Below are 26994 nucleotides of genomic sequence, written 5' to 3' on the forward strand. Positions count from 1 at the left end.
ACCTGTTCTGTGAACCCGCCACTGTATACCTGTTCTGTTCAGTGGACCCGCCACTGTATACCTGTTCTGTTCAGTGGACCCGCCACTGTATACCTGTTCTGTTCAGTGGACCCGCCACTGTATACCTGTTCTGTTCAGTGGACCCGCCACTGTATACCTGTTCTGTTCAGTGGACCCGCCACTGTATACCTGTTCAGTGGACCCGCCACTGTATACCTGTTCTGTTCAGTGGACCCGCCACTGTATACCTGTTTAGTGAACACGCCACTGCATACCTATTGTGTTCAGTGATCCTGCCACTGCATACCTGTTCTGTGAACCCGCCACTGTATACCTGTTCTGTTCAGTGGACCCGCCACTGTATACCTGTTCTGTTCAGTGGACCCGCCACTGTATACCTGTTCTGTTCAGTGGACCCGCCACTGTATACCTGTTCTGTTCAGTGGACCCGCCACTGTATACCTGTTCTGTTCAGTGGACCCGCCACTGTATACCTGTTCTGTGAACCCGCCACTGTATACCTGTTCTGTTCAGTGGACCCGCCACTGTATACCTGTTTAGTGAACACGCCACTGCATACCTATTGTGTTCAGTGATCCTGCCACTGCATACCTGTTCTGTGAACCCGCCACTGTATACCTGTTCTGTTCAGTGGACCCGCCACTGTATACCTGTTCTGTTCAGTGGACCCGCCACTGTATACCTGTTCAGTGGACCCGCCACTGTATACCTGTTCTGTTCAGTGGACCCGCCACTGTATACCTGTTTAGTGAACACGCCACTGCATACCTATTGTGTTCAGTGATCCTGCCACTGCATACCTGTTCTGTGAACCCGCCACTGTATACCTGTTCTGTTCTGTGAACCCGCCACTGTATACCTGTTCTGTTCAGTGGACCCGCCACTGTATACCTGTTCTGTTCAGTGGACCCGCCACTGTATACCTGTTCTGTTCAGTGGACCCGCCACTGTATACCTGTTCTGTGAACCCGCCACTGTATACCTGTTCTGTTCAGTGGACCCGCCACTGTATACCTGTTTAGTGAACACGCCACTGCATACCTATTGTGTTCAGTGATCCTGCCAGTGCATACCTGTTCTGTGAACCCGCCACTGTATACCTGTTCTGTTCAGTGGACCCGCCACTGTATACCTGTTCTGTTCAGTGGACCCGCCACTGTATACCTGTTCTGTTCAGTGGACCCGCCACTGTATACCTGTTCTGTTCAGTGGACCCGCCACTGTATACCTGTTTAGTGAACACGCCACTGCATACCTATTGTGTTCAGTGATCCTGCCACTGCATACCTGTTCTGTGAACCCGCCACTGTATACCTGTTCTGTTCAGTGGACCCGCCACTGTATACCTGTTCAGTGAACCCGCCACTGCATACCTGTTGTGTTCAGTGAACCTGCCACTGTATACCTGTACTGTTCAGTGAACCCACCGCATCAGTGCGCATACCTGTGCAGTTAAGTGAACCCACCTACCTACGTGAGTGCACGCAGTGTGATATACCACTCCGTGCATACCCAATGTGGACAAAACAGGTAGAGGAAGAGGAAGAGGTAGTGGCAGAGGCAGAGGAAGGCCACCCGGCAGGTCTGCGCGAGGTCATGTAAATGTAATTTCGTGTGGACCTGGCCCACAGTACAGTGCTCGGAAGAAGGCACGTCCCATCACCTCCCAAGATTGTCAGGACGTGGTTGAGTATTTAGCGACACAGAACACCTCATCTTGCTCAGCCACCAGCGCTACTACTAGCACCACTTCCGCTGCATTTGACACTTCGCAAGAATTATTTAGTGTTGAAATCACTGATGCACAGCCATTGTTGTTACAGCCAGATGAATTTTCACCAGCTAATATGTCTGAGTTACGCGGCAACACTATGGATGTAACGTGTCAGGAGGATGAAGGACCTACTGATGGTGCAAGTTTGGATTTGTCTGAGGCAAGCGAAGCTGGGCAGGATGACTACGATGATGACGGTAATAGGGATCCTCTGTATGTTCCCAATAGAGGAGATGAAGAGGGGGACAGTTCAGAGGGGGAGTCAGAGAGTAGTAGGAGGAGAGAAGTTGCTAAAAGAAGCTGGGGCAGCTCTTCGTCAGAAACAGCTGGTGGCAGAGTCCGGCACCATGTATCGCCACCTATGTACAGCCAGCCAACTTGCCCTTCAGCATCAGCTGCTGAGGTCCCCATAGTGCCCACATCCCAGGGTGGCTCAGCGGTGTGGAAATTTTTTAATGTGTGTGCCTCAGATCGGACCAAAGCCATCTGTTCGCTCTGCCAACAAAAATTGAGCCGTGGAAAGGCCAACACTCACGTAGGGACAAGTGCCTTACGAAGGCACCTGGAGAAAAGGCACAAACAGCAATGGGATGGCCACCTGAGCAAAAGCAGCAGCAGCACACAAAAGAAAAGTCACCCTCCTTCTCCTCTTCCTCCTTCAGGTGCATCATCTGCTTCTGCCGCTTTCTCCCTTGCACCTTCACAGGCACCCTCCTCCACTCCGCCTCTGCCCTTGAGCGGTTCCTGCTCCTCTGCCCACAGCAGCAGTCAGGTGTCCGTGAAGGAAATGTTTGAGCGGAAGAAGCCACTTTTGGCCAGTCACCCCCTTGCCCGGCGTCTGACAGCTGGCGTGGCGGAACTGTTAGCTCGCCAGCTGTTACCATACCGGCTGGTGGACTCTGAGGCCTTCCGTAAATTTGTGGCCATCGGAACACCGCAGTGGAAGATGCCAGGCCGCACTTATTTTTCGAGAAAGGCCATACCCCAACTGCACCGTGAAGTTGAGAGGCAAGTGGTGTCATCTCTTGCGAAGAGCGTTGGGTCAAGGGTACACCTGACCACGGATGGCTGGTCTGCCAAGCACGGGCAGGGCCGCTACATTACCTACACAGCCCATTGGGTGAACCTGGTGGTGAACGATGGCAAGCAGAAAGCGGCGGACCAAATTGTGACACCTCCACGGCTTGCAGGCAGGCCTCCTGCCACCTCCTCTCCTCCTGCTACATGCTCTTCGCTGTCCTCCTCCTCCTCCTTGGCTGAGTGGCAGTTCTCCTCTCCAGCTACACAGCCCCAGCTCCGCAGGGCCTATGCTGCATGCCAGGTACGACGGTGTCACGCCATCTTAGACATGGCTTGTCTCAAAGCGGAGAGTCACACTGGAGCAGCTCTCCTGGCTGCTCTTAAGAAACAGGTGGATGAGTGGCTGACCCCGCACCACCTGGAGATAGGCAACGTGGTGTGCGACAACGGCAGCAATCTGCTTGCCGCTTTGCATATGGGGAAGCTGACACACATACCCTGCATGGCACATGTCATGAATCTAGTGGTTCAAAGATTTGTGGCAAAGTACCCTGGCTTAGCGGATGTCCTGAAGCAGGCCAGGAAGTTCTGTGGGCATTTGAGGCGCTCTTACACAGCCATGGCACGATTTGCAGAAATTCAGCGTAAAAACAACATGCCGGTGAGACGCCTCATTTGCGATAGCCCCACTCGCTGGAACTCGACCCTGCTCATGTTCTCCCGCCTGCTAGAACAGAAGAAAGCCGTCACCCAGTACCTCTACAACTGGAGTAGAACGAAACAGTCTGGGAAGATGGGGATGTTCTGGCCCGACAACTGGACACTGATGAAAAATGCATGCAGGCTCATGCGGCCGTTTGAGGAGGTGACCAACCTGGTGAGCCGCAGTGAGGGCACCATCAGCGACTTAATTCCCTACGCGTACTTCTTGGAGCGTGCTGTGCGTAGAGTGGCGGATGAAGCTGCGAATGAGCGTGACCAGGAACCGTTACGGCAGGAACAGGCATGGGACCAATTTTCATCAGACCCAGCTGTTTCCTCAACACCTACGGCAGCACAGAGGGGGGAGGAGGAGGAAGAAGAGAGGTCGTGTGCAGAAGACGAGTCAGACTCAGAGGATGATGAGCAAGGTGTTTCTTTGGGGGAGGAGGAGGAGGAGGAGGGGACAGCGGCAGGAGAACAACCGCAGCAGGCGTCGCAGGGGGCTTGTGCTGCTCAACCTTCCCGTGGTATTGTTCGCGGCTGGGGGGAGGAGGTTGACTTACCTGACGTCACTGAGGAAGAGCAAGAGGAGATGGAGGGTACTGGATCCGACTTTGTGCAGATGTCGTCTTTTATGCTGTCCTGCCTGTTGAGGGACCCCCGTATAAAAAACCTCAAGGGGAATGAGCTGTACTGGGTGGCCACACTACTAGACCCTCGGTACAGGCACAAAGTGGCGGACCTGTTACCAACTCACCGGAAGGTGGAAAGGATGCAGCACATGCAGAACCAGCTGTCAACTATGCTTTACAATGCCTTTAAGGGTGATGTGACAGCACAACGCCAGCAAGGTACCACTGCCACTAATCCTCCTCCCGTGTCCACGCAGTCAAAGACAGGACGCTCCAGCGATCTCATGGTGATGTCGGACATGCGGACGTTCTTTAGTCCAACGCCTCGCCGTAGCCCTTCCGGATCCACCCTCCACCAACGACTCGACCGGCAGGTAGCCGACCACCTGGCCTTAAGTGTGGATGTAGACACTGCTGTGAACAGCGATGAAGAACCCTTGAACTACTGGGTGCGCAGGCTTGACCTGTGGCCAGAGCTGTCCCAATTTGCCATCCAACTTCTCTCCTGCCCTGCCGCAAGCGTCCTCTCAGAAAGGACCTTCAGCGCAGCTGGAGGCATTGTCACAGAGAAGAGAAGTCGCCTAAGTCACAAAAGTGTTAAGTACCTCACCTTTATCAAAATGAATGAGGCATGGATCCCGGAGGGCTGCTGCCCGCCCCAAGACTAAGTCAGTCCCCGCACACACAGCATCTCTGCCTGCACGCCGTGTGACTGGCTGCCTGGCCTGCCCCAAAAAGACTAAGTCGCTCCCAGTCCCTCCACACAGCATGTCTGCCTGCAGGCCGCTTCACTACCTTCTCCGCCACCACCAACAGGGTCCGGGACTCCAGGCGGATTGCTGAATTTTTTAGGCCGCTGCTAGCAGCGGCCGCTGTAATAATTTTTATGGTGCGTGTACATGACTGCCTAATTTTTCTGGCTGCACTGAGGGCAGCTGCAACAACAAAAGAAAAGGCATGTACATGCGCCCATTCCCCTTCGTGATCATTACCTTGCCGTGGTGAAGGGGCTTGCGTATCACAATGAAGCAATGACCGGCGCCTAGATGAGTGTCTCGGGGGGCACACAAAAGATAATAAGGTCGTTGCTTCATTGTGGTCAGACCAAATTTGATCAGCTGGACAGTCACTGTTCTGTCATTCAGCTACATCAGCCAGGCCGACCATATGGGCTGTAAAGCCACCAAAACCTGCACTCTCGCCATGGTGCGCACCAGTCCAGCACGGCCGTCACTAGTACAAACAGCTGTTTGCGGTGCGTTACACGGTGAGTTTGGTGTGTCAGTGTGAAGCAGTACCTTAATTACACTACCTGATTGATGTATACACATGCAAGATGTTTTAAAGCACTTTAGGCCTGTCATTTAGCATTCAATGTGATTTCTGCCCTTAAAACGCTGCTTTGCGTCAAATCCAGATTTTTCCCGGGGACTTTTGGCGTGTATCCCACTCCGCCATGCCCCCCTCCAGGTGTTAGACCCCTTGAAACATCTTTTCCAACACTTTTGTGGCCAGCATAATTATTTTTTTTTTTCAAAGTTCGCATCCCCATTGAAGTCTATTGCGGTTCGCGAACTTTAACGCGAACCGAACGTTCCGCGAAACTTCGCGAACCCGGTTCGCGAACCTAAAATCGGAGGTTCGGCCCAACTCTAGTCGTGATAGATAGGAAGCAATGATTGGTTAGTTGATGGTGTAGTGAACGATTTTTCGTCCGATCAGAATTTCTCATCGCTCGAACGATTTTTCACTAGAAATTGGACCGTTAGTGGCCAGCTTTACCAGGGCTGTGTATTTTGTATAAAAATTATCCAACTCACAACTCTTGATTCCTCAGTTTATGAAATCACCGACTCCAACTCGGACTTCGGGTACCCAAAATTGTTCCAACTCCACAGCCCTGAAAAGAACTATCAAAACTATTTTAAGTATTTTCTTGCTTGCTAGTGATATAAAAGGCCATTTATTGACACGTTTGAAAATCTCCCCTAGGAGAAAACTCAGGAGAAAGTTATTTTGCCTATGGGCCCAGGAGAGAAGATGACTGCAACACAAAGAAGACAGACACTGAGGACTAATGTTAGCCTTCCTGGGAGGTTGAATATTTAGTTTTCTCTTTACAGGAGCTTTTTACATGTTTTCTGGAATTCCCTTTTTACATTAAATACAAATAACTTGTGACACTGGGATTAATTCACTAGATGCTGGTAAGTTTGTCATGGGCATATAGCACACAAGAAGTTTCCTGATACTTAAGCACTTTGAATAGTGCATGTTCTGCAATAAACGCAACCCACAGTCCTTGGGTAATGCATGTTATGCACCACAGCAACACACACATTGCCCAAGTACTGCGGGTGGCACTAATTGCTCAATGCGTGCTGCTCAAATGGCGTATCGGTAAACTTGATGTGTGCTGTCTGCAGCAAATTTACTGGCTTATGGTGAATCAACCCCATTATCCTAAGAGAAAAGTAGTGTAACACCAGCAGGACACCGAGGTTATGCATAAAATTGTGTCTCCTCTCAATAAGCATTGGTATAGACATTAATAAAACATTATCCAGCTGATGTACAGTCCTTGCAGACGTAGCACTACTTTTTTCCCCAGCAGGCTGAGAATTGCTGGCAATTGTGCAGGAGCTTGTGGATAGTCACAATTCACTTTGGACTGAGCTGGGATCTCCCGTTGTGTTGCCAGTATCCTAAGAGACACCAAATCAGTTACTCAGTTTTCTTCTTCTCTGAATTTCATTATCTGCTTTCTGAATAAATGCAGTTGCTATTACTCTAGTCCTAGATTTCTTATTTTTTTTTGTTTTTTTCAGTGCTTCCGTTTTCTCCAGTTCTCCTGGAAACCAGAACCCTGGAAACCACATCCATCCTGATGATGCAGAACAGCAAGCTGCCCTCTTACTAGCCTGTTCTGGAGACAACCTCCCTCCAAGCCTGCCGCCCGTCAATATGTACGACCTCTTAGAAGCTCTACAGGTACACGCTACATAAGCAAAACATTTATCTTACAATAATATTATTAGATAATTTATCCATTTTAATTTTCAGTAAAATGTATATTTTACTTTAGATTATGAACATATGCATATAATAATACACAGTGAATATGTGGCTGATTTTTGATGTTTAATGCCGATTGTATCTGAGTGATGTAAACTTGTTTTTCACTGTCCTTTCTTACTTTATCTCTTAGTTTTCTGCTTTTCTCTCTTTCATTTCTCTCCTTTATATTCTCTAGTCGCAAAACAGGTCAATCTTGTATGTGGCAGATCTTGGCTGGTGTATTTATATGAAGGGTTTACTTGTAGCTATTTAGTATTAGCCTGTGATGCATATTGTGGGCTACTGTTAGATTTGACAGTAAAAGTGTAATATTCCACCTGTCCATGGATCTGCTTTTTTTTTTGTGTGTTACTACATTTGAAACTTTGTCTGTAATTAAAATTTTAAGTAAAAAAGTAAATAATACCACAAAGGTATAGTATAGAAATAGTAGCCGGGTGGCATGAAAAAGTAGCCGGGTGGGGCGAGATGAGAGAATGCAGGACCAGTGCTTCTGTGAGCAACTCTGTTTGCAACATAGGAGGAGGTGAGCCGATGGCAGCCGGGTGCTCACCAAAACTAGTCGGGTGGAGCGCCTAGCTAAAAAAGCCTGGGGAGAACACTGTACTCAATACCAGATACATATTGTTAGAATATTTTTAAGGTCTTTTTGGGATAGCCCTTCTTTCAAATTGACTAAATATAATTCCACAATCATATGTAATATATTAAATTAAAAAATATAAACTTTTGAATGAACAGTCCTTATTAGGACTATTAAATATATTAGTACTCATGGCATAGAGAATAAAATAATAAAAAAAAAACTCAGTGCTGTAGTAGAAAATAAGAATATAAAACATTAACCAGTTAAGATTCTTGGATGTGACTATCACATCCTGGAATCTTTAAGAGGACAAATTAGTCACGTCCTGCGCATAATGCTGCCACACACTTTCCCCTATTTGTCACCGAAGCGGGTTAGGTGACACACCAGGAGCCATACATAGGAGACGCCGGAAATCCACTGGGAACTACCGGATGTGTAGCAGATGGCACCAGGACGATTGGTAACATCCGCCAATCACTGCCTGTGCCGAGTATCTGGGACTTTGCTGTGAAGTGTTTTCCCCCATAGGTATTCTTTGGGCCACTCCTTTAGTTACAAATAGCAAAAAAAAATAGTTGAAAACAGCACTTTTGCATGTCAGTGAAAAGTATTCACAAAGGTGTGCATTACATAACTAGTCCCTGGTCAGTCACCATTTGTTAGTTTTGCACTGGCTGTCTTTTGTACATAAAATTCACTACATTGTAAGAGTGCTATCCCTGTGGTTTTCATTGGTTACGTCTGATGTAATACTTTATCGTATGTGCGGATGGAATTCACAGCATGGGTTCACCCATAATGAACTGCCATCTCTTAATGCCCGCATGACTTTTGACCTGAAGCCAGCTAGCCGGTGGGTATGGTGTTTACCGTGTTGACAGAGTTTAGGAACCCTCAGTCTTGTTCGCTGACTTGCGAACACAATGCAGATATGAAGGAGGCACTCCAAAGGCGTAAATAAACTTGTTTATTTTTCATGTTTTAACACGTTTTAGGGTTTCCCCCTTCCTCAGGTGTAAACACAACCTTACAAAACAGCAACCTTATATACAATGGTGCACTACACCCATAATTGGAAACCACACCCTCTGGTCACCTGACCAGTGTGTCACTTCATACCGTTATGTGGATTGGTGACCCACAGAGAGATTGGGCACCGGCAGACCGGGTGTGTGAATCCTGGCAGCAGCTGTTTCAGCACACGTGACTGCTGCTTGATTTGTGTGGACGTCTCCCATTGGTGAATGCATGCAATGGCAAATGTCATGTCTAATCATATAATCTTTTTCCATTGCCCAAGTATACTTCAGGATCAGTTTAAAGTGAACCTGTTAATTATATTTATTAAAAAATAAACTATTGACAATGTCTGCTGTGTGCAGTCTTACAACCCTCTCTGCAGCATTTCTTGTAAAAATAAATAAATAAAACATGCTCTGAAGTTTGCTGCTACAGTTTCATTTCCTGGTGCTATAGTTTTTACTTTTGCAATGGTAGTTATATTCCCTATCGATCTATCTTACCATATTCCACCCTGTGCATTGATTAACTTTATAGTCAAGTAAGTGGGAGGTGAATGAGATATAGCCATGTTCCCTCCCATCCACTAGATGACATCTGCTACAATACAGAAGCCATGGTCTAGTAGGCCTGGTTAGTTTCTGCAATTGTACATCAGTACTGGGAAGTACACATTCACCAGGACCAAGCATACTTCTCAGTGTTCACGCCATCTAAGCTAACAGTTTCATTTTGTGTGATTCCAAGCAGATTCGTATCACATGCTCACTGATTGTAACTTTGGGGTCTTCATGGTCAAAATCTTTCCAACAAAGTTCTCTTGACTGCCACTGCAGATTTAAAGGGATACTGTAGGGGGGTCAGGGGAAAATGAGCTGAACTTACCCGGGGCTTCTAATGATCCCCCGCAGACATCCTGTGTTGGCGCAGCCACTCACCGATGCTCCGGCCCCGCCTCCAGTTCACTTCTGGATTTTCTGACTTTAAAGTCAGAAAACCACTGCGCCTGCGTTGCCGTGTCCTCTCTCCCGCTGATGTCACCAGGAGTGTACTGCGCAGACACAGACCATACTGGGCCTGCGCTGTGCGCTCTTGATGACATCAGCGGGATCGAGGACATGGCAACGCAGGCGCAGTGGTTTTATGACTTTAAAGTCAGAAATTCCAGAAGTGAACTGGAGGCGGGGCCGGAGCATTGGGGAGTGGCTGCGCGGGCACGGTATGTCTGCAGGGGGATCATTAGAAGCCCCGGGTAAGTTCAACTCATTTTCCCCCGACCCCCCCTACAGTATCCCTTTAAGCCAAATGCTGCTGTCAGGTTTTCCTGTTGAACCATTGAATGTTGTATACATGATACTCTACATGAAATGCCCCCTCAAGAGGAATCTATATAGAAGAAACATGACAACTGTGTGCAAGAATGAACCATCACCGCTTTAACATTAATGAGGGTAAAATGGACACACCAGTGGCCCAACACTTCTGTGAACCAGGACACATCATGCAAGATCTGAAAGTACTTATTCTTATGGGTAACTTTAAAAATGAACAACCAAGAACAAAAATTTCTGAGTACAAATTTATGAAAATATTCAAGACATTAACAGAAGGTTTAAATTGTGGAATGGGTTTTGTGACACCTTATTTAAAGTGGATCCGAGATAAACTTTTACTCATTGCATAATTGTGTTCCTTTAATATAGTTTCTAAGGCATTCCTCAAGCCAAATACTGTTTTTGTTTTTTAATACTCTAATTCCCCATAAACTAAACCTGAGCCTCGCCCACAGCTTCTCCAGTGCCTTGGCACTCTCAGACTCCTGTAGTAAGGGCTTATGGGAGCTCAGTTTGGGCAGGAGGAGGAGGTGTTACTTGCCAGAGATTTCAGAGGGAGAGGGGAGGAGGGGGAGGGGAGTGAAGTTTTCACAGGCTGAGGACTGGAGATGCAAATCAGTTTGCCTGTGTGTAATGATCACAAGCAGAACATGGCTGCTCATTGTATCACAGGAATAAATAATCATATACTGTTGAAGCTATTTGCAGCTAGATTTGCTGTGTAAACTATCTAAAATTTAGATAAGATCTATAGACAAGTTACTTGTTATAGTTAGTTTTTGATCTCGGATCCGCTTTAACATGATTGACTTAACTTCATGATCAGAAACATGTTGGACTTCATATATACTTGCATGAGCTTATTGGCTTCAGCTTACTGACCTCCTGACATCTACCTGCTGAATGGTGACCAACACAACTGTCATCTTCATGTTTACTATTTACCTGCATCAGCTAACCTCTGGAAATATGCCTGAAGAAGGGGACTAGATCCCTGAAAGCTTGCATCATTTAACTTTATCAGCCATTAAATGGTATTACTTTTACAAAACTTTGTTTTTTTTTAACCTACATACACTATTGAACAACCAAAATGCAAATGAAACCATTAAGGTTCATAGATACTATCTAGCGCTGTTCATGTGTTACCTGGCAAAAAGACTGTGAAATGCGATAGAATGTGATTCATTACAATTTCCTATCATTGAAGGGGGACAAAACATGCACTAAAATGCAGCAGAAAGAACAAAATTTCCCTACATGCTCCATTACAGGGCATTCATGGAAACGAGCACCTTTAAAAAGAATATCACAAGTTAACTGTGCACGTCACATTTATTCTACTGAGAAAAAGCTCAAGAAGGGAAAGGAACAAGTAACTTTGTTATTAGAAGACACTGGATTTCCTGCTTTCTTGTTAAAGAGAAACTGATACACAAACATATAATGGAGGTCAACCAGGTACAGCTTTTGTCAAGTGAGTGACAAAATAAAATCTGAAAATACTGCATTAACTACTGTATATACACAAGAGGTCAAAAAGCAGGTTCAGTATCACTACGGAACAAACTCCAAACCAAATAGTGACCCTTTTGGAGAGAAAAGCACGATATGAGAGCAGCTACTGTGGTTTCAACATTGGCAGAAAATGTGGCATAACACTGAAGACAGGCCAGGCTGGGAAAGTTGAGCCTCTCCTATGAAAAGAGTGCTGGTATCTAGGAATTTCCAGCAGAAATCAATATGAGATAATCAGACTTTTACTTTCTGACTCAGCAAGGTGTTTCCACATTGGCACTATTCTGAACCTGATGTCCTGTGGTGTGATACATTTATGTTTTACAATTACATGAAAAGCTAAGAATAATTTGTTGTTCTGTACACCTTCCACCGGGAGGTGTGGAGGTTGCGTTTCTAGTCCTTTTCTCTTTTAGTTTATGTTTATACATACTAAAAATTGTCAACCATTAAAAAAGTACTGGGAAAATCCACAGGATTAAATGGAAGCAAAAAAAAAATATATTTTTAAAGCCTCAATGTTTGCCATATCTGTGCATGGCATGTTGGAATATGAGTGAACAGACCTAAAATTCCCTGACCTTTTAGAACATCTTTATGTGAACATTCTTATTCTTTTAATAAATGTAAAGCCTTTTGAAAGTCTAACCCATGGTGCAAATAGCATGGTGAGGGTAGCCACAAATGCCCCAAAGTCTGCCTAAATTTGCAAAAGAATTGTATTTTACTTGCCTTTTTGCAACCCAGCACTGTACTGTTCGTGGCAAAAGTTTTTGTTCTAAAAATTGACTACCATAGTTCTTTCTGCCTTTTTAACCATTGAGAATTCCTCCTCTTCTGGTGTCACATCCATTGACCAGGTGGGTAGGTGCTTTTGATGGTGACACACATTAACTGTGTCAATCAATGGATATTGAGCTGTTTGATGGGTGTGATCCTGACAAAACGCCCCCCTCTCCACACCCCATATAATAACCTTATAAAAATAAAACATCCTTCATCTACAGTATATCTGCATCATTAGATATTAAAAAAAAAACACTGGTTATATAGTACAGTATAATCTTGTTATAGTAAACTCCAAGAGACCAGGAAAAGTGGTTTACTATATTAGAAATTGTCCTAGAAATGGCCCAGCATCCCATTCTCTGCTGCAAAGGACCAACTCTGTCCTCTCATTGGAGGGTACAGTACAAGCACTTGCACATTTGATGGACTACAAGGTTAAGTATACTTTAGGGTTGCATAGCCAGGCTGGACAAACTGCTGGTACAGTATTCAGGGTTCCTTAAAAGTTACAGCAGTCACTGAATAGAGGCAGCCACTCGCTTCCTGTGAGTGGCTCGGATACCTCTGCAGGCGAGACTTGCAGCACGTGTTCTGCAGAACTTTCTGAGCCTCTCTTCAAAATGAAGCCAATCATGATAAGCCACTTGTATATGTAATGTGAGTGGCTTCAATACCTCGGTGGGCGGGACTTAGCACTCTCCTCTCCACTCTCCTTAGTTTTGCACTGAGTAGGCCCACTCTTATCTGCACTACAAGTGAAAGAAGCCTGTACTGATCTCCACATACTGCCAGGAGTGTCATCGCTAACAAGGGCAAAGATACCCGTGGGAGGACTGTGATCATACTTTTATTGGTGATAGTAAATTGGAAGTGGTAATTCTGTATTCTTTTTTTTTTTTTTCTTTACGTTCACATTATTCCTCATTTTTCCCAGGCTGCTTATTTGTACAGTACTGTATATCCAGTGCCATTCTTCTTGTCTTACAAATGTTATCAGGCATCAACTTACTTGCAACCAGTCTGAAGATAGCAGCTGACCATGGGTTTCACACCGACTCATGCACCGCCCATTTTTTATGGAACGTCAGTGGTTTTGTAAGCTTCAGGTTTGCTTTAAAGTGGAAGAAATGCAGTCAAGAAGGCCCATGGTGACTGGACGAGCTGCAGAGATCTACAGCTCAGGTGGGGGAATCTGTCCATAGGACAACTATGAGTCATGCACTGTACAAAGTTAGCCTTTATGAAAGAGTGGCAGAAAGCATAAGAAGTCCCGTTTGCAGTTTGCCACAAGCCATGTGGGGGACACAGCAACCATGTGGAAGAAGGTGCTCTGGTCAGATGAGACCAAAATTGCCCTTTTTGGCCAAAATGCAAAACGCTATGTGTGACGGAAAACGAACACTGCACATCACTTTGAACTCGCCATCCTCACTATCAAATATGGTGGTGGCAGCATCATGCTCTGGGGGTGCTTCTCTTCAGCAGCGACAGGGAAGTTGGTCAGAGTTGATGGGAAGATGGATGGAACCAAATACAGGGCAAACTTGGAAGAAAACCTCTTGGAGACTGCAAAAGACTTGAGATTGGGGCGGAGGTTCACCTTCCAGCAGGACAACGACCCTAAACATAAAGCCAGGGCAACAATGGAATGGTTTAAAACAAAACATATCCATGTGTTAGAATGGCCCAGTCAAAGTCCAGATCTAAATCCAGTCGAAAATCTGTGGCAAGATCTGAAAACTGTTCACAAACGCTGTCCATCTAATCTGACTGAGCTGGAGCTGTTTTGCAAAGAAGAATGGGCAAGGATTTCAGTCTCTAGATTTGCAAAGCTGGTAGAGACATACCCTAAAAGACTGGCAGCTGCAATTGCAGCAAAAGGTGACTCTACAAAGTATTGACTCAGGGGGCTGAATAATTACGCACACCCCACTTTGCAGTTATTTATTTGCAAAAAATGTTTGGAATCCTGTATGATTTTCGTTCCACTTCTCACTAGAGTTGGGCCGAACCTCCGATTTTAGGTTCGCGAACCGGGTTCGCGAACTTTCGCGGAACGTTCGGTTCGCGTTAAAGTTCGCGAACCGCAATAGACTTCAATGGGGATGCGAACTTTGAAAAAAAAAAATAATTATGCTGGCCACAAAAGTGATGGAAAAGATGTTTCAAGGGGTCTAACACCTGGAGGGGGGCATGGCGGAGTGGGATACACGCCAAAAGTCCCCGGGAAAAATCTGGATTTGACGCAAAGCAGCGTTTTAAGGGCAGAAATCACATTGAATGCTAAATGACAGGCCTAAAGTGCTTTAAAACATCTTGCATGTGTATACATCAATCAGGTAGTGTAATTAAGGTACTGCTTCACACTGACACACCAAACTCACCGTGTAACGCACCGCAAACAGCTGTTTGTACTAGTGACGGCCGTGCTGGACTGGTGTGCACCATGGCGAGAGTGCAGGTTTTGGTGGCTTTACAGCCCATATGGTCGGCCTGGCTGATGTAGCTGAATGACAGAACAGTGACTGTCCAGCTGATCAAATTTGGTCTGACCACAATGAAGCAACGACCTTATTATCTTTTGTGTGCCCCCCGAGACACTCATCTAGGCGCCGGTCATTGCTTCATTGTGATACGCAAGCCCCTTCACCACGGCAAGGTAATGATCACGAAGGGGAATGGGCGCATGTACATGCCTTTTCTTTTGTTGTTGCAGCTGCCCTCAGTGCAGCCAGAAAAATTAGGCAGTCATGTACACGCACCATAAAAATTATTACAGCGGCCGCTGCTAGCAGCGGCCTAAAAAATTCAGCAATCCGCCTGGAGTCCCGGACCCTGTTGGTGGTGGCGGAGAAGGTAGTGAAGCGGCCTGCAGGCAGACATGCTGTGTGGAGGGACTGGGAGCGACTTAGTCTTTTTGGGGCAGGCCAGGCAGCCAGTCACACGGCGTGCAGGCAGAGATGCTGTGTGTGCGGGGACTGACTTAGTCTTGGGGCGGGCAGCAGCCCTCCGGGATCCATGCCTCATTCATTTTGATAAAGGTGAGGTACTTAACACTTTTGTGACTTAGGCGACTTCTCTTCTCTGTGACAATGCCTCCAGCTGCGCTGAAGGTCCTTTCTGAGAGGACGCTTGCGGCAGGGCAGGAGAGAAGTTGGATGGCAAATTGGGACAGCTCTGGCCACAGGTCAAGCCTGCGCACCCAGTAGTTCAAGGGTTCCTCATCGCTGTTCACAGCAGTGTCTACATCCACACTTAAGGCCAGGTAGTCGGCTACCTGCCGGTCGAGGCGTTGGTGGAGGGTGGATCCGGAAGGGCTACGGCGAGGCGTTGGACTAAAGAACGTCCGCATGTCCGACATCACCATGAGATCGCTGGAGCGTCCTGTCTTTGACTGCGTGGACACGGGAGGAGGATTAGTGGCAGTGGTACCTTGCTGGCGTTGTGCCGTCACATCACCCTTAAAGGCATTGTAAAGCATAGTTGACAGCTGGTTCTGCATGTGCTGCATCCTTTCCACCTTCCGGTGAGTTGGTAACAGGTCCGCCACTTTGTGCCTGTACCGAGGGTCTAGTAGTGTGGCCACCCAGTACAGCTCATTCCCCTTGAGGTTTTTTATACGGGGGTCCCTCAACAGGCAGGACAGCATAAAAGACGACATCTGCACAAAGTCGGATCCAGTACCCTCCATCTCCTCTTGCTCTTCCTCAGTGACGTCAGGTAAGTCAACCTCCTCCCCCCAGCCGCGAACAATACCACGGGAAGGTTGAGCAGCACAAGCCCCCTGCGACGCCTGCTGCGGTTGTTCTCCTGCCGCTGTCCCCTCCTCCTCCTCCTCCTCCTCCCCCAAAGAAACACCTTGCTCATCATCCTCTGAGTCTGACTCGTCTTCTGCACACGACCTCTCTTCTTCCTCCTCCTCCCCCCTCTGTGCTGCCGCAGGTGTTGAGGAAACAGCTGGGTCTGATGAAAATTGGTCCCATGCCTGTTCCTGCCGTAACGGTTCCTGGTCACGCTCATTCGCAGCTTCATCCGCCACTCTACGCACAGCACGCTCCAAGAAGTACGCGTAGGGAATTAAGTCGCTGATGGTGCCCTCACTGCGGCTCACCAGGTTGGTCACCTCCTCAAACGGCCGCATGAGCCTGCATGCATTTTTCATCAGTGTCCAGTTGTCGGGCCAGAACATCCCCATCTTCCCAGACTGTTTCGTTCTACTCCAGTTGTAGAGGTACTGGGTGACGGCTTTCTTCTGTTCTAGCAGGCGGGAGAACATGAGCAGGGTCGAGTTCCAGCGAGTGGGGCTATCGCAAATGAGGCGTCTCACCGGCATGTTGTTTTTACGCTGAATTTCTGCAAATCGTGCCATGGCTGTGTAAGAGCGCCTCAAATGCCCACAGAACTTCCTGGCCTGCTTCAGGACATCCGCTAAGCCAGGGTACTTTGCCACAAATCTTTGAACCACTAGATTCATGACATGTGCCATGCAGGGTATGTGTGTCAGCTTCCCCATATGCAAAGCGGCAAGCAGATTGCTGCCGTTGTCGCACACCACGTTGCCTATCTCCAGGTGGTGCGGGGTCAGCCACTCATCCACCTGTTTCTTAAGAGCAGCCAGGAGAGCTGCTCCAGTGTGACTCTCCGCTTTGAGACAAGCCATGTCTAAGATGGCGTGACACCGTCGTACCTGGCATGCAGCATAGGCCCTGCGGAGCTGGGGCTGTGTAGCTGGAGAGGAGAACTGCCACTCAGCCAAGGAGGAGGAGGAGGACAGCGAAGAGCATGTAGCAGGAGGAGAGGAGGTGGCAGGAGGCCTGCCTGCAAGCCGTGGAGGTGTCACAATTTGGTCCGCCGCTTTCTGCTTGCCATCGTTCACCACCAGGTTCACCCAATGGGCTGTGTAGGTAATGTAGCGGCCCTGCCCGTGCTTGGCAGACCAGCCATCCGTGGTCAGGTGTACCCTTGACCCAACGCTCTTCGCAAGAGATGACACCACTTGCCTCTCAACTTCACGGTGCAGTTGGGGTATGGCCTTTCTCGAAAAATAAGTGCGGCCTGGCATCTTCCACTGCGGTGTTCCGATGGCCACAAATTTACGGAAGGCCTCAGAGTCCACCAGCCGGTATGGTAACAGCTGGCGAGCTAACAGTTCCGCCACGCCAGCTGTCAGACGCCGGGCAAGGGGGTGACTGGCCAAAAGTGGCTTCTTCCGCTCAAACATTTCCTTCACGGACACCTGACTGCTGCTGTGGGCAGAGGAGCAGGAACCGCTCAAGGGCAGAGGCGGAGTGGAGGAGGGTGCCTGTGAAGGTGCAAAGGAGAAAGCGGCAGAAGCAGATGATGCACCTGAAGGAGGAAGAGGAGAAGGAGGGTGACTTTTCTTTTGTGTGCTGCTGCTGCTTTTGCTCAGGTGGCCATCCCATTGCTGTTTGTGCCTTTTCTCCAGGTGCCTTCGTAAGGCACTTGTCCCTACGTGAGTGTTGGCCTTTCCACGGCTCAATTTTTGTTGGCAGAGCGAACAGATGGCTTTGGTCCGATCTGAGGCACACACATTAAAAAATTTCCACACCGCTGAGCCACCCTGGGATGTGGGCACTATGGGGACCTCAGCAGCTGATGCTGAAGGGCAAGTTGGCTGGCTGTACATAGGTGGCGATACATGGTGCCGGACTCTGCCACCAGCTGTTTCTGACGAAGAGCTGCCCCAGCTTCTTTCAGCAACTTCTCTCCTCCTACTACTCTCTGACTCCCCCTCTGAACTGTCCCCCTCTTCATCTCCTCTATTGGGAACATACAGAGGATCCCTATTACCGTCATCATCGTAGTCATCCTGCCCAGCTTCGCTTGCCTCAGACAAATCCAAACTTGCACCATCAGTAGGTCCTTCATCCTCCTGACACGTTACATCCATAGTGTTGCCGCGTAACTCAGACATATTAGCTGGTGAAAATTCATCTGGCTGTAACAACAATGGCTGTGCATCAGTGATTTCAACACTAAATAATTCTTGCGAAGTGTCAAATGCAGCGGAAGTGGTGCTAGTAGTAGCGCTGGTGGCTGAGCAAGATGAGGTGTTCTGTGTCGCTAAATACTCAACCACGTCCTGACAATCTTGGGAGGTGATGGGACGTGCCTTCTTCCGAGCACTGTACTGTGGGCCAGGTCCACACGAAATTACATTTACACGACCTCGCGCAGACCTGCCGGGTGGCCTTCCTCTGCCTCTGCCACTACCTCTTCCTCTTCCTCTACCTGTTTTGTCCATATTGGGTATGCACGGAGTGGTATATCACACTGCGTGCACTCACGTAGGTAGGTGGGTTCACTTAACTGCACAGGTATGCGCACTGATGCGGTGGGTTCACTGAACAGAACAGGTATACAGTGGCGGGTTCACAGAACAGGTATGCAGTGGCAGGATCACTGAACACAATAGGTATGCAGTGGCGTGTTCACTAAACAGGTATACAGTGGCGGGTCCACTGAACTGAACAGGTATACAGTGGCGGGTTCACAGAACAGGTATACAGTGGCGGGTCCACTGAACAGAACAGGTATACAGTGGCGGGTCCACTGAACAGAACAGGTATACAGTGGCGGGTCCACTGAACAGAACAGGTATACAGTGGCGGGTTCACAGAACAGGTATACAGTGGCGGGTCCACTGAACAGAACAGGTATACAGTGGCGGGTTCACAGAACAGGTATGCAGTGGCAGGATCACTGAACACAATAGGTATGCAGTGGCGTGTTCACTAAACAGGTATACAGTGGCGGGTCCACTGAACAGAACAGGTATACAGTGGCGGGTCCACTGAACAGAACAGGTATACAGTGGCGGGTCCACTGAACAGAACAGGTATACAGTGGCGGGTCCACTGAACAGAACAGGTATACAGTGGCGGGTCCACTGAACAGAACAGGTATACAGTGGCGGGTCCACTGAACAGAACAGGTATACAGTGGCGGGTTCACAGAACAGGTATGCAGTGGCAGGATCACTGAACACAATAGGTATGCAGTGGCGTGTTCACTAAACAGGTATACAGTGGCGGGTCCACTGAACAGAACAGGTATACAGTGGCGGGTCCACTGAACAGAACAGGTATACAGTGGCGGGTCCACTGAACAGAACAGGTATACAGTGGCGGGTCCACTGAACAGAACAGGTATACAGTGGCGGGTTCACAGAACAGGTATACAGTGGCGGGTCCACTGAACAGAACAGGTATACAGTGGCGGGTTCACAGAACAGGTATGCAGTGGCAGGATCACTGAACACAATAGGTATGCAGTGGCGTGTTCACTAAACAGGTATACAGTGGCGGGTCCACTGAACAGAACAGGTATACAGTGGCGGGTCCACTGAACAGAACAGGTATACAGTGGCGGGTCCACTGAACAGAACAGGTATACAGTGGCGGGTTCACAGAACAGGTATACAGTGGCGGGTCCACTGAACAGAACAGGTATACAGTGGCGGGTTCACAGAACAGGTATGCAGTGGCAGGATCACTGAACACAATAGGTATGCAGTGGCGTGTTCACTAAACAGGTATACAGTGGCGGGTCCACTGAACAGAACAGGTATACAGTGGCGGGTTCACAGAACAGGTATGCAGTGGCAGGTTCACTGAACACAACAGGTATGCAGTGGCAGGTTCACTGAACACAACAGGTATGCAGTGGCGGGTTCACTGAACAGGTATACAGTGGCGGGTCCACTGAACAGAACAGGTATACAGTGGCGGGTCCACTGAACAGAACAGGTATACAGTGGCGGGTCCACTGAACAGAACAGGTATACAGTGGCGGGTCCACTGAACAGAACAGGTATACAGTGGCGGGTTCACAGAACAGGTATACAGTGGCGGGTCCACTGAACAGAACAGGTATACAGTGGCGGGTTCACAGAACAGGTATGCAGTGGCAGGATCACTGAACAGGTATGCAGTGGCAGGATCACTGAACAGGCATGGAGTGGCAGGATCACAGTACAGGTATGCAGTGGGCTGAGGGCTCACTGAACAGAACAGGTATGCAGTGGCAGGATCACTGAACAGGTATGGAGTGGCAGGATCACAGTACAGGTATGCAGTGGGCTGAGGGCTCACTGAACAGAACAGGTATGCAGTGGCAGGATCACTGAACAGGTATGCAGTGGCAGGATCACTGAACAGGTATGCAGTGGCAGGATCACAGTACAGGTATGCAGTGGGCTGAGGGCTCACTGAACAGAACAGGTATGCAGTGGCAGGATCACTGAACAGGTATGGAGTGGCAGGATCACAGTACAGGTATGCAGTGGGCTGAGGGCTCACTGAACAGAATAGGTATGCAGTGGCAGGATCACTGAACAGGTATGCAGTGGCAGGATCACTGAACAGGTATGCAGTGGCAGGATCACAGTACAGGTATGCAGTGGGCTGAGGGCTCACTGAACAGAACAGGTATGCAGCCAGGACGAAGTTAAGCCTAACTAATCTTTCCCTATATGAGAGACTGCAGCAGCTCGCCCTACTCTCACTAATGCAGGCACACGAGTGGCCGTAATGGCCGCCGCTGCCTGCCCTATATAAGGGGGGGTGGGGCTCCAGGGGCTAGTGTAGCCTAATTGGCTACACTGGGCCTGCTGACTGTGATGTAGAGGGTCAAAGTTGACCCTCAGTGCATTATGGGGCGAACCGAACTTCTTCCGCAAAAGGCACGCGAACCACCTACGTTCGCGCGAACCACGTTCGCCGGCGAACCGTTCGGCCCAACTCTACTTCTCACCTGTACACCACTTTGTATTGAACTTTAACGTGGAATTCCAATAAAATTGATTCATGTTTGTGGCAGAAATGTGGAAAACTTCAAGGGGGCTGAATACTTTTGCAAACCACTGTATATGGTTTACACTTTTTTTTTCCCTTTAAAAATTTTCAGATGCAAAAAATGTTACCTGTCTGTACAGAGCATGTTCACTGATCCATTACATGGAACGATAATCGGTGACATTAATTTAAGGTCTTTATGAAAATTAAGACTGTATTGTGTGCAGCCTAGCAATCCTACCTTTCCGTACTCCTGTAGAAAAACAAACCTATTGTGAACTTTAAAGAGACACTGAAGCGAAAAAAAAATATGATATAGTGAATTGGTTGTGTACTATGAATAATTACTAGAAGATTAGCAGCAAAGAAAATATTCTCACATTTTTATTTTCAGGTATATAGTGTTTTTTCTAACATTGCATCATTCTATAATATGTGCAGATTACACAACACTCAGCATTCAAAATGAGTCTTTCAGAGCAGTCTGTGAAGTAATGACCTCTCCTCTAGCAGAGAAAAAGTAAACAGTTCACTTACAGTTGAGATAATAAAAGTCAGAAAACAGCCCTCTCCACGACTAAAGGCCCATACACACGTCAGATTTTTGCGAACGACCCGTCGCTTGAACGTTCCGTCGTTCGCACGTCAAATCCGGCGTGTGTACAGACTATCGTTCGGGTGATAAGACTGGTTTTCAGCGCTGAAAACCAGTCTTATCACCCGAACGATAGTCTGTACAAACGCCGGATTTGACGTGCGAACGACGAACGTTCAAACGACGGGTCGTTCGCAAAAATCCTTACGTTTCCTTAAGCCCCCTTGAGGCTGCTGAGTCCCTCGCTGTCTCCCCGGGTGGCTCCTGTCCCCTGGAGTACGGCTCGGTAGCTTGGCCAAGTCGCTTTCATTGCCCTGTGGGGTGTGGTAAAAAAAAAATGCACCACCCTAGTGTGAAAGCAGCACCCTTGCAGTTTAAGTGTCCCTTACATTAGGAAATATTGAATATACCGTATATACTCGCATATAAGCTGACCCACTTATAAGCAGAGGTACCCACTTTTCCCTCAGAAACTAGGAAAAGGTAATTGACTCGTGTATAAGCCCCCTCCCCAGAATAGCCTCCTCCACAGTAGCCAGATGTGCCCCCAGTACAAGTCAGCCCCCCTGCCCATAGCCAGATGTGTTCAAGGATGATACAGCTGTGTCTCAAGACACCACTAGATGGCATCATAGATATGAGAACAGCGATTGCCGCACAGGAAGAATCCCCGATCATTGCACTGCTGACACATTGCTTGCACGTTGTGCTCCACAAGCAGAGGGACACAGGTAGTCTTGAGCAGCACACTCTGCACACCATGTTGCGGGGCACAGACACAGCAGGGAGCCAGCTGGCAAGAGCAGGATCACTAGTGCACGATCCTTACGCTCCTCTGCATATAACACATTCTGCTCCACCATCCATTCTGCTCCACTGACTTGCATGTAAGTCGAGTGGGTAACTTTTCAGCACATTTTTTTTGTGCTGAAAATTTAAGTTTATACACGAGTATATAAGGTACTCTGATTAACCACTTTACCCCCGCGCGTACGTATTTCTCCGCCCCTTTTTCCATCCTTTAAAAACCAGGGACGGAGAAACACGTACTTTCCGCGTTCCCGACGCTGTCCGCGCTCCCGCTCGTAAACACGCCGCCCGCCGCTAGTAAAACCGCCGCCGCCCGCTCGCCCGGAGATCAATGAACGGGAAAATCCATTCCCGTTCGTTGATCTAAGCCCCACAATGACCCGCTGCTCTCCTATGGGCAGCGCGATCATTGTGAGAAGAAACTCACGTGTCCAGCCTCCTTATTCTTCCTCCAAGCTTCCGGAAGGAGGCTTGGAGGTCGCAATAAAGCAAAAAGTTACTGTGGCCATCTTGTGGCCAAATAGTAAACTACACCCTACACATTTTTCACATACAAATAAATGACTTTTACACAAAAAATTAACTCATTACCTCCCACACTCCCCATTTTTTTTTTTTTTGTAATTAAAAAAAAATTCAAAAATTTACAATTAAAAAAAATACATAATTAGTTACCTTAGGGACTGAACTTTTTAAATATTTAAGTCAAGAAGGTATAACACTGTTACTTTATAAACTATGGGCTTGTAATTAGGGATGGACGCAAAACTGAAAAAAATGCACCTTTATTTCCAAATGAAATATTGGCGCCAAACATTGTGATAGGGACATAATTTAAACGGTTTTATAACCGGGACAAAAGGGCACATAAATTTCATGGGTTTTAATTACAGTAGCATGCATTATTTAAAAACTATAATGGCCGAAAACTGAAAAATAATTTTTTTTTTCCCCACATTTTTCCTATTTTCCCATTAAAACACATTTAGAAAAAAATAATTCTTGGCATAATGTCCCACCTAAAGAAAGCCTAATTGGTGGCGGAAAAAACAAGATATAGTTCATTTCATTGCGATAAGTAATGATAAAGTTATAGACGAATGAATGGAAGGAGCGCTGAAAGGTGAAAATTGCTCTGGTGGTCAGGGGGTAAAACCCCTCAGTGGTGAAGTGGTTAAAATCCGTTCCTTGCTAAAACATTTATTATCTTGCACATACAGTTAGGTCCATAAATATTTGGACAGAGACAACTTTTTTCTAATTTGGTTCTGTACATTACCCCTATAAATTTTAAATGAAACAGCTCAAATGCAGTTGAAGTGCAGACTTTCAGCTTTAATTCAGTGGGGTGAACAAAACGATTGCATAAAATGTGAGGCAACTAAAGCATTTTTTCACACACCCCTATCATTTCAGGGGCTCAAAAGTAATTTAACATTTTATTTCCAGTTATTTACCGTATTTTTCAGACTATAAGACGCACCAAGATTTAGAGGACAAAAACCAAGGGGAAAAAATCTGGTGTGTCCATAGTGCAGGAGCATGTTATGGACCTCCCCTCCATTATGTTCCCCTTGTGCCTTCCTTGTACCTCTTGTGTTCCTCCTGTGTCCAGTGACTCCCTGTGTCCAGTGACTCCCTGTGTCCAGTGTCCCCCTGTGTCCAGTGTCCCCCTGTGTCCAGTGTCCTCCTGTGTCCTGTGTCCTCCTGTGTATAGTGACCCCTGTGTCCAATGACCCCTGTGTCCTTCTGTGTCCAGTGACCCCTGTCTCCTCCTTTGCCCGGTGACCCCTGTGTCCAATGACCCCTTTGTCCTTCTGTGTCCAGTGACCCCTGTGTCTCCCGTATTGAGTGCCCCCTGGGTCCAGTGTCCCCCTATGTCCAGTGTTCCCCCCCCCCCCTCCTCTTTCCCTGTGCTCTCCAATGTCCTGTTCCTATGGCCGGTCTCTGTGCCCATGCACTTAGTTACACAGCAGCCTGAGATGCTTCAGAAAACTCCGAGTGCATTGAGCCCGCAGATATTTGTGAGGCAGAGCAGCTCTGACACCTCACCTGGACCCACTGCAAAGCCGTTTTTCACATGTTCGCCGCTCCAGCTCAAAGTTCCCCGCACTGTCCTGCCTGCACACGAAATGAAGAGGCGCAAGAAATGAATCCCACAGTACAACTACCAATCAGGCGGGGGGCGCTGCCCCCAGACCGCTTATCACAGCTCTCACTGCTCACTACCATTCAGGCGCAGATGCCGTGCAGTGATTGGCCACAATGGTACCACCCGCGAGACCATCACTGCCTGTAATAAAACGAGCAAGAAGTGGTGAGCGCTATGATAGGCGGTCTGGGGCAGCGCCCCCTGCCTGATTGGTGGTTGTACTGCGTATACGTCGACATTGTAAATATGTGATTCGTTGCTTGCGCCTCTTCATTTCGCGTGCAGGCAGGACAGTGCGGGGAACTTTGAGCTGGAGCGGCGAACATGTGAAAAACTGCTTTGCAGTGGGTCCAGGTGAGGTGTCGGAGCTGTTCTGCCTCACAAATATCTGCGGTCTCAATGCACTCTGAGTTTTCTGAAGCGTCTCAGGCTGCAGTGTGGATGTCTGTCTGTGCAGATTCGCCCGCATTGGGCTTCCTGGTTCTCCTCCGCACCGCATACTGAGACATGGTATGCTGCGAGGAGCCTGCGGGCACATTCACACTTGGTGCATTCGGACTATAAGACGCAGGGACTTTTTCTCCCCACTTTTAGAGGAGAAAAAGTGCGTATTATAGTCCGAAAAATACGGTAATTTGTCCATTTCTAATACTTGGTTGAAAAACACTTTGGCGTAAGTAATACAAAAGATATTACTATATTAAGTGACAGTTGAAATGCCATCATTCTCAGAATTCTTAAGGTGGAAAAGCCTTGGAATGCGAAGTGGTTAAAGGATATCTAAGGCGATTTAAAAAAAAAAACTAGCTTTACTTACCTGGGGTTTCTTCCAGCCCCAAAGGTCATATCTATCCCTTGCCGCAGCTCCGGTCTTCTCTCTGGTCCTGCTGGCAGGCTCTGAAGTATTGCCGACTCCCAGCGGGTCGGCATTTTCTGCGCATGTTCGGGTGAGCGCCTAGGCACACATCACCGTAGGCTATTGATGACGTGCCAGCTGGACCAGAGAGAAGACCGGAGCTGCCGCAAGGGATAAACTGGACCTCTAGGGGCTGAAAGTAGCCCTAGGCAAGTAAAGCTCCTTTTCTTTTTTTTTTTTTTTTTTTTATCGGACATCATTAAAGTATCTTTGAATGAGCTGCACCAATTTTGATTTGATTGCTATGAGTTTTGCGTTCTAGCTCCCGCACTAATATACTGTAGTGCAGATGTCAAGATTGAGACTTTTTGAGATTTTATTTTGTATTTGTAGAAACTGATGGAAGAACAGGTGCGACATTTGGCATCGCTAATAATGAACATTCTATTCCCTCCTACAGATTCACAGAGAAGTCATCCCTTCACACACGGTATATGCACTGAACATAGAAAGAATAATAATGAAGCTCTGGCACCCTACTGAAGAGGAGCTACAGCAGGATGTCATTCACCGGCAGAGGCTAACAGCCAGAGAAGGATTATTGTATTAAAGACAATGGACTTTTCTTATGGACTAATGGATCAAACAGAAGCCATGTTTTTCTTAAGTCATGTTTCTCTACTGTCAGTATCTGAACAAATCCTACAAGGGAGTGATTATTTGATCGTGTTATATGGCACATAATGTTGCTGGACTTTTTTTCATTGAATAAAAAGGTAAACAAAAATTACATTGAACCATTTTTTTTTTTACAATTCGCTTTGAGAAGAATAACCCACGTCATAATATTTTATGCTGTTAAACGATTAAAAAGTAAAATCAGAAACTTATAGAAATGTTTCTCAGAAGGTAATTTTGCTTCTGTAACATCTTGTGGTTTCCTTGACCACCTAAAAAGTACCATGATTCGTAAGTGTATTTTCCTGTTTGACAAATCCACTTGTTGAAGAGCAGAGATGGTAAATGGAAATTTAGCCTTTTTTGTTGCTCTGCTTTTCTCTATTTATTTTTAACTCCATATCCAGTTTTACATTGCTGCAATTAAGTTAAAAATTATTATTTTAACTTAAAGGGGCACTTTGACGAAAAATTGTAGAATTTTAAATATGTGCAAACATATACAAGTAAAAAGTAAGGTTTTTCCAGAGTAAAATTGGCCATAAATTATTTTTCTCCTGCTGTCACTTACAGTAGGTAGTAGAAATCTGATGGTAGTGACAGGTTTTGG

The 26994-nt window shown here is 47.3% G+C and overlaps 1 protein-coding gene across 1 annotated transcript in view; it reads left to right on the forward strand.

The window, feature by feature from the left end:
- Positions 1-26493, forward strand: part of TADA1 (transcriptional adaptor 1) — a 41859-nt gene extending 15366 nt beyond the window's left edge. The window contains exons 3-4 of the mRNA XM_068242626.1: positions 6978-7140; positions 26167-26493. Of these exons, the coding sequence (XP_068098727.1) occupies positions 6978-7140; positions 26167-26316 (313 nt within the window). The 3' untranslated portion in view covers positions 26317-26493. The remainder of the gene's footprint in view (positions 1-6977; positions 7141-26166) is intronic.
- Positions 26494-26994: the final 501 nt, after the last annotated feature.

The sequence above is a fragment of the Hyperolius riggenbachi genome, chromosome 6, assembly GCF_040937935.1.
Source record: "Hyperolius riggenbachi isolate aHypRig1 chromosome 6, aHypRig1.pri, whole genome shotgun sequence".
Classification (NCBI taxonomy): Eukaryota; Metazoa; Chordata; class Amphibia; order Anura; family Hyperoliidae; genus Hyperolius; species Hyperolius riggenbachi.